The sequence below is a fragment of the Rhamphochromis longiceps genome, linkage group LG18, assembly GCF_057381845.1.
Source record: "Rhamphochromis longiceps isolate RC_006_pf linkage group LG18, R_longiceps_female_GT1.1, whole genome shotgun sequence".
Lineage (NCBI taxonomy): Eukaryota > Metazoa > Chordata > Actinopteri > Cichliformes > Cichlidae > Rhamphochromis > Rhamphochromis longiceps.
This window is the reverse complement of record NC_140574.1, coordinates 5,853,658-5,862,698: the sequence shown is the minus strand read 5'-3', so window position 1 is coordinate 5,862,698 and position 9,041 is coordinate 5,853,658. Positions and strand designations below refer to the sequence as shown.

At 37.8% G+C, this 9,041-nt stretch overlaps 1 protein-coding gene across 1 annotated transcript; it reads left to right on the top strand.

Moving 5' to 3' along the window:
• The first annotated feature begins 5,673 nt into the window (after positions 1-5,673).
• Positions 5,674-8,641, top strand: LOC146647587 (tripartite motif-containing protein 16-like). The gene has a single exon (XM_085388072.1). It carries the CDS (start codon positions 6,511-6,513, stop codon positions 8,170-8,172), a length of 1,662 nt encoding a protein of 553 aa, XP_085244198.1. The 5' UTR covers positions 5,674-6,510; the 3' UTR covers positions 8,173-8,641.
• Positions 8,642-9,041: the final 400 nt, after the last annotated feature.

Sequence of the window (9,041 nt, the reverse complement as noted above, 5' to 3'; positions counted from 1 at the left end):
CGTATTTGCCTTTATTCCGATGAAATGTCCTCTAAAGGACGCCCACACAATTGATGAGAAGTCAGAGGCCAGATGCCGATATTGTAATTCCATTAGAAAAAAGGCTGCACTTAAGTAGGGAAGATATGTGTAGGGTTTTTAAGGCCATTGCAGTCCCAAATGGAGGCAGATGGGGTATGTGAAGTTCAATATCTGTGGGCTGAGCACCCTGATACCACAACTCAAGATTTCTGTTTCTGCGTTATCAAAGGTAGCCGGTCAGAATATTCTGGATAATCCTTCATAATTGATCAGAATTTGCCAAATAGACTTAACATGGTGTTAAGTCTGTCACATCATTTATGAAAGTCAAAGGTTAAAGTGTGATTTTCATCAAGAAGAACTTGAAAAGAGAAACTACATGACTATGACTCGACATTAGGCACAGACAGGAATGCTCAAGCGGTATTAGCTGTTTGAAGGTACATTAGGAAAATGTTGAACGTAGTGCACAACAAGCACCTTATTTCCTCCACAGAAGGTTGATAATTAACCTTTAACCTCCATCACTGTGATGTGTGAATACTTCTGCTACTTTACGAACTATTGTAATCATAAAACACTTTTAAAATCTGTATACTCCAATGATTTAAAAACAATAATACAGCAAACATTTAAAACCAATCTCATGACCAAGGGCGCTGCTGGCTTCAGGACCATGCAATAATCCATGTGTGGTTTGTATTTGTATTATAATACAGTCTGTAAGAAAGCCTTTTGTTATATTATTGAGAATATTGATCAACTAATTGTGATGGTGATGGTGCTCATCCGTCTTTTATCAGTCACTGCATTTTAACACAGTTTGCTCACCGTACATTCCAGTTTCTGGTCACTGAAACCAGTCAGACCTGAGCTCCTGGGGGCCTCCCTCAGGTGAATGGTGGTTTTTAAACTTCGTACCGCTTACGAAACTTCCCCAGCAGAACAATTGGTTTCAGGTTTATTCCTGTTAAGAGTTTGTACATGATAGATAGTTGTTGTTGTTTTTTAAATATTGGACACATAATCGGGAAAACACAAAAGGGAAACATTTGTCTTCTTTCTTTTTCATTTTCCCAGCACTAGTTTATTACATCACAGCTTAAAACACCGATTCCAGTATTCAACTAGTTATACATCATTTCCATCCCTTCTTCTTACTGTGTTGAGCCATCAGAGATGCTTCATATTTCCATGTTTTACAGGATTGTCTGCCTGGAGTCTGTCGTCATTGTGCTTAAATAGTAGTTTTGACTTTTCATGTAAATGTCAGGATAGGCAGCATCTTCTTTAACTAGTTCAAGCTGCCAAAATAAATCCAGAATTAAATTTTAATCCTCATAAAAGGTTGAAAATAATTGTTCTGAATCCAAAACAGTTAGATGTAGTTAGTTAATTTCCCTCGTTTTGTTATTACCCTAGAGTAGCTTTGGTGTATCTTTTCTCTCTCAGTTAATATTTATTATAAACATTCATCATAACAGCATATATGCAATTACTGGTCACTTTGTTAGGTACACCTTGTTTATAGCAGGTATGACCCCTGTTGCTGACAGAACTGCGTCATGAAGTCATGTTCATTAATTGTTGACTTGAATCTGCCGTTCCACCTCATCCCAAAGATGCTCTATTGGAGTACAGTGAACTCATCTTCATGTTCAAGAAACCAGTTTGAGATGATTTGAGATGATTTTGAGATTGAGTGGTAAAGTCTATGTTTTTAGGGGAAACCACTGAAAAAGAAATCATAGCTAATGTAGCAGAATCTAAAAACAAGACATCCACTGACTGATGGGTTAGACATGGTCATCGTAAAAAATACCTTGGATTGTATAATCAAACCTCTCTGTTATATTTTTAATCTCTCATTTTATTCGGGTGTATTTCCTTTTTTTTTTTTTTTTTTTTTTTTTTTCCCCTTTGGATCTATAGCCCTCAGAATTGTTGTCTTAAGGCCAAGAAAGATGCCAACCGGATTTATTTTACCAAGTGGATCATCATGGCCTTGCCATATTGGTCCATTTGATTGACCTTTATTGAATTTATTTTATTTTCAGTTGTTACAAACGGGACAGACATGACTGGGGGATAGGACAGGGGGAAAGAATGAAAGAAAGAGAGGGAGAGAAAGAAAACCAAAGGGGAGAAGAGACGGTGAGAAGGGGAGGGGGGGAGAGAGAGAAAGAAAAACAAACAAACAAAAAAAACAAAACACCTGGGTCACCTGTATGGAGAAAAAACAAACAAACAGAAGAGAAAGCAAACAACAAAGAGCAACATAATAAGAAAAAAAAAAAAAGCACCATCACAATAAACTAGCTAGCAGTAGATATCAATAGTTACTAAATAATAAACGATATTGTGCAGCACGCAAGATAGACAGCGCACAATGTGCTTTGAGGCAGCAGCCAAGAAAGCTGTAGTCCGCGTCTGTGAATACCCGTGTGTACACCTGTGTGCATACCTGTGTAGATCAGCATGCTTGCATTCCAAAGGTTTCTCCATGTAATGATCTGCTAGGGAGTGTGGGGAGCCACAGCCCTGTCCTCTATGGTATGAAGCAGGTATGGAGGAGATCAAAACTCCAGACATCCAGAGGCCCCCAGAACACAAGAGACAAGAGATTCGGGTGTATTTCCTGACCGAATGAAAGTGGCAAAAGTTATCCCTCTTTATAAATCGGGAGACAGACATAGTTTTAATAATTATAGACCAGTATCATTGCTATCACAGTTTTATAAAGTGCTTGAAAAACTCTTTGCACAAAGATTTGATAGTTTCATTGAAAAACATCAACTGTTAAGCGAAAGTCAGTACGGATTTCGACGGAACAGATCAACAGCAATAGCATTAATGAATACTATTGAAGACATTTCATCAGCAACACATCATAATAAATATACTATTCATTGATTTAAGAAAAGCTTTTGACACTCTGCAACACTCCATCTTGATTTCTAAGTTAAGAACTTATGGTGTGAGAGGAATAGTATTGAACTGGTTAAGCAGCTATTTACATAATAGGTTTCAGTATGTGCAGTGTTTAGGCAATTCATCTGATAGAATGAAAATAGAATGTGGGGTCCCTCAAGGTTCTGTTTTAGGACCAAAACTTTTTAATTTATATATAAATGACATTTGTGATGTGTCAAAAATGTTGAATTTTGTTTTGTTTGCAGACGATACAAATTGTTATTGTTCCGGAGAGAACTTGAAAGAATTGGCTAAAATTATGGTTATTGAAATGAAAAAAATGAAAAAATGGTTTGATGTAAATGAGTTATCACTGAATTTGGAACAAACGAAGTTTATGATATTCGGAAACCGTGTAAAGGAGGAAGAGATAGTATTATCTATAGAGGGAGTATTAATTGAAAGAGTGACAGAATTCCGTTTTCTGGGTGTAATAGTGGATGACAAGTTAACATGGAAATCACATATTGAACATGTTAAAAAAAAAGTTGGCTAAAAGTATTTATATCCTGGGTAATGTTAGATATATATTAGATTACCACTTAGAGCCCCCGAGAGCAGCCAGTTGGCTTTTCTACCTTTAAAACCTAGGGTAGAAAGGTAGAAGCCTGGCCGGCTGGTGGTAATGAGAATATTATATTTTTCATTGTTTCTACCCTATCTGAGCTATTGTGTTGAAGTATGGGGGAATACATACGTGACTAATATGAAACCATTATATTTATTACAGAAGAGAGCGATTCGAATTATGCATATTGTTAAATATAGAGAACACACTAATAATTTGTTTATAAAATCGAAATTGTTAAAACTAGAAGACATAGTGAAATTACAGACTTTAACTATTATGTTTAGGGCAAAAAATAAAACACTACCTCTTAAGTTACAAAGTTTATTTGTATTGTGTTCAGAAAATGGGGACGGCAAAAGGAAGTTTTATTTTAGAATAGAATAGAATAGAATTCAACTTTATTGTCATTGCACATGCACAGGTACAGGGCAACGAAATGCAGTTTGCATCCATCCAGAAGTGCTTTAGTGATATAGATATATTACAATATATATTAGCAATAGTATAGATATGTAAGTATATTACAGAAATGGGTCTATTATGGTATGTTATAATGTACACGGTATGAAGTATGTTGTGAATATTCTATAACTAAGTATGTACAGGCTGTAGTGAGTACAAGCTATGTACAGGATATGAACAGGATATAAATATGAAAAACTATACAGAATATGAAATAAATAACTTTACAGAAATCTGAGATATACAGCTATACAGAAATGGGAACTATGCAAGTTGTAAACAGTTGTAGGATTAAAGATTATTGAATGTACAGAATGATTATTTACACAGAGCTATACAGTAGTGCAGTTAAGATAAGTGAGGGTGTAGATAGTTTCTACAGAGGCTATATAAAGTGCTAGTGGTTGTGAGTGGTGGTTCTGTCCTAAGCACCGGTTTGCTCGAACCACACAAAGGCAAATGTGTCCAACAGTCATCGGCATAAGAAACTGGAATTCTCTCAGTGATCATCTTAAGTGTTGTATAAATGTTTCTCAATTTAAAATCTGCTATAAGAATAAAATGATAAACCAATATGAAGAAGTTGAAAAGAATAGAATTTAATTGCAGAAAAATGATCTTTTAGTTTGATATTTAGTGGTATTGCTCATTGTTGAGTATATTGTTCTGTTTGCTTTGTTTTGTTATGTGCAGAAAATTGTCATAGTGTAATTTTGGTTGCCTACTTGTATTACCACAGATAGGGGGCAGGTATTAATAAGAATTTATTCTTCTTCCTGCTCCTTTTCATGCATGGAAACAGTGTTACTTTAATTGAAAGGAAGGTTGTGTATGGGAATGCATTACTGCTGTGTGAAACAAAAAAAGACTTTTCCCCCCATTCCATGCAAGGCCACCTGGGTTGGCTGGAAGACTGTTTACTTAGCCTAGCAGGGCGAAGGACACTGTCTCAGCTGAACTCTGGACACACACACACACACACACACTTGCACTGATATGCACACACTGATCCCCCCTCCGTTTCCAAACGCCTTCGATGCTTGTGCCCTACCGGGGCAGATGGCAGTCGACTGGACCAGCGCAGACATGCTGCAGGACCGGATGCGCTGTCTACACCGGCTCTCTCTTACCCTGTACCCGCCCCTGTTGCTTGTCTTGTGTTTCTATGGTGTATTGATAGTCATGTGCTTTTTGTGCTGAGGTGTTTTTTCTGTTATCAAACTGTTCTCCCACTAGGAGCTCAGTCTGAGTCTGAGTCCTCCTCTAACCTCATGTTATGTATTTTTGTTGTTTTTTTCCTATCAGCCTACCTTTCTGACATGTCTCCCCAATGTGATGTTTGTGTAAAGTTGGTCAGAAGGTTTCTTTGTAAGTGTGCATGCGCCATTAGCGTGCTGCCTGCTGTAACCCTAATTTTCTTTGGGATTAATGAAGTATTCTGATTCTGATTTACCCATTAAGATTTTAAATGAAACGATAAACAAAGGCCAAGAAAACTGAGTTAAACTCCTGAGTCTACTATATATTTGCACCATGAAGAAATGAATTGTTTGCACCAGTAATAAATAATCAAATATATCAAATTATCATCAATATTTAAATAAATGAACCATCGCACCAAACAAAACAACAATTCAACAGACAGTTCTATAAAACTGTGGATGATTCAAAGTGCTGCTATAACTGCACAACAAAACTGCAGTGAGAAAAGCTTTGGATGTTCCGTTTAGTTATAATGACAGTTAAACAACTAAAATACTCGATTAAGTAGGTGAGAAAAAGTTACATTTACTGGATCAGTTTAAGACCAAAATACATTTGAATGAATTACTGACATGGATACTTTGTGAAAAATTACTAAACAGTTCAGGTTTTTTAAATCCACTGTGACTGTGTACACAGGAAAGACTACAAAATAATGTTTGTTTGTTTGTTTGTTTGTTTTTGTAAACACTGTGGACCGATCTGCATTTGTTGTTGCTAAATTTAAATATTTGTTACTATTTAATGATCATAATCTCATTTGAACATAGGTTTGATTTAGTGGAGTCAGTTGTTCCCATGCATCATTCTGTAAGTGTGAGAATGAACTAAGATTAGAAAATGTCAAAATATAAAGTTTGATTTATTTTTATTCATCACAGCATCCTAAACTTTGCTGAACTTTTTGAAATATAAAATAAACTCGCTGAGTGTTGACTGTCACATTTCAAACATCCAAGTAAAGATAAACTATTAAACTTTAACTGGGTCAGACTTGTTACTGCATGATGTAATCACACATAACACACACTGCATCATGTGATTGGCTCTTGGTTGCTCTGTAAGAATATATCTCCCTTCACAGATGTGTCTGTATCAGGATGGGTCTAAAGGTGAACAAGAGCAGAGATCTGTTTCCCTTCAGAGCACAGAGGTTGTTTCTGTTCAGAGGAAGTCAAACTATCTGACAGTCACTGAGAGACCGTGAAACGGCACAGCACATGAATCAAATGGACCAAACAAAATTCTGCTGTTCAGTCTGTTTGGATCTACTGAAGGATCCGGTGGCTATTCCTTGTGGACACAGCTACTGCATGAACTGTATTAAAAGCTTCTGGGATGAAGAGGAAAAGAAGAAAATCTACAGCTGCCCTCAGTGCCGGAGGACTTTCACAGCGAGGCCTGCCCTGGAGAAAAACACCATGTTAGCAGATTTAGTGGAGGAGCTGAAGAAGACTGGACTCCAAGCTGCTCCTGCTGATCACTGCTATGCTGGACCTGAAGATGTGGCCTGTGATGTCTGCAATGGGAGAAAAATGAAAGCCTTCAGGTCCTGTTTAGTCTGTCTGGCATCTTACTGTGAGAAACACCTTCAGACTCATAATATTGTTGCAGCTTCATTCAAGAAACACAAGCTGGTGGAGCCCTCCAAGAAGCTCCAGGAGAACATCTGCTCTCGTCATGATGAGGTGAAGAAAATGTTCTGCCGTACTGATCAGCAGAGTATCTGTTATCTCTGCTCTGTGGATGAACATAAAGGCCACGACACAGTCTCAGCTGCAGCAGAAAGGACTGAGAGGCAGAGAGAGCTGGAGGTGAGTCGACAAAACATCCAGCAGAGAATCCAGGACAGAGAGAAAGATGTGAAGCTGCTTCAACAGGAGGTGGAGGCCATCAATCAGTCTGCTGATCAAACAGTGGAGCACAGTGAGAAGATCTTCACTGAGCTGATCCATCTCATCCAGAAAAGAAGCTCTGATGTGAAGCAGCAGATCAGATCCCAGCAGGAAACTGAAGTGAGTCGAGTCAAAGAGCTTGAGGAGAAGCTGGAGCAGGAGATCACTGAGCTGAAGAGGAAAGATGCTGAGCTGAAGCAGCTCTCACACACAGAGGATCACATCCAGTTTCTACACAACTACCCCTTACTGTCAGCACTCAGTGAGTCTACAGACTCATCCAGCATCAATATCCGTCCTCTGAGCTACTTTGAGGATGTGACAGCAGCTGTGTCAGAGGTCAGAGATAAACTACAGGACGTTCTGAGAGAACAATGGACAAACATCTCACTGACAGTCACTGAAGTGGATGTTTTACTGTCACAACCAGAGCCAAAGACCAGAGCTGGATTCTTAAAATATTCATGTGAAATCACACTGGATCCAAACACAGCACACAAACAGCTGTTATTATCAGAGGGGAACAGAAAAACAACAGTAATGGAAGAACAACAGTCTTATTCTGATCATCCAGACAGATTTACTTGGCAGCAGGTCCTGAGCAGAGAGAGTCTGACTGGACGTTGTTACTGGGAGGTGGAGTGGAGAGGGGGAGGAGTTCGAGTAGCAGTCGCATACAAGAATATCAGCAGAAAAGGAGGGGGTAATGAATGTGTACTTGGACGTAATGACAAATCTTGGGCATTAGATTGTAACAACTACAGTTATACATTTTTGTACAACAACATCCAAACTCGTGTCTCAGGTCCTCGTTCCTCCAGAGTAGGAGTGTACCTGGATCACAGAGCAGGTATTTTGTCCTTCTACAGCGTCTCTGAAACCATGACTCTCCTCCACAGAGTCCAGACCACATTCACTCAGCCGCTCTATGCTGGACTGTTGTTTTATGATTATGGAGCCACTGCTGAGTTGATTAAGCTCAAATAGACTGAAGTCTTTCATATTGTGGGTTTAAATCTGTATTTTAGTTTCATTTTATTTTCTCTCCATCATTTCTGCACAGAGATCAGCTGTCAGTCAAACATTATGGGTGGTACCTCCACATCTTCTAGTTGTTCTCTTGATGTTTCTGAGTTTTTAAAGGAGATCTTTCCTGTGACTGTTTATGGAGGCTATCACTGCTCATCATCATTTTGATTTACTAAAATATTTCTCCACATGAAAATGTAAACTTCTCTATCCTCTAAATGTTTCTGGAATATTTGTATTGAAAAATGTCGACATTTCTCTTTATGAGTATGGCAGACCGTGTGTGTGTGTTTGTGTTTGTTTTTGTCAAAATCATCAAACAAATGAGGAAAAACTGTGATTTTAATGAATGAATTCATATATTGTGTTGATGTTTTATTGTGTGAATAAACTGGAAGGTTTGACTATAAATCAAACTTTGAACAAAGTCTTTTCTTCTGTCTTCATTCCAGGATCTCACTCAAATCTGATGCAGAAAATATGAAACTAATCTGAGAGAATAACTGAAGCAGTTTTCCTCCTGAAGCATCACAAAGTTCAGAGTTCATGTTTAGAGCAGAAGATTCAGCAGTCGCTCTGTGACCTTTCAACTTTCTTCACTACAGTATTAGTCAATGTCAAGTCAAAAGAAACTTTATTGTAATTCACAACATACTTCATACCGTGTACATTATAACATACCATAATAGACCCATTTCTGTAATATACTCACATATCTATATTATTGCTAATATATATTGTAATATATCTATATCACTAAAGCACTTCTGGATGGATGCAAACTGCATTTCGTTGCCCTGTACCTGTGCATGTGCAATGACAATAAA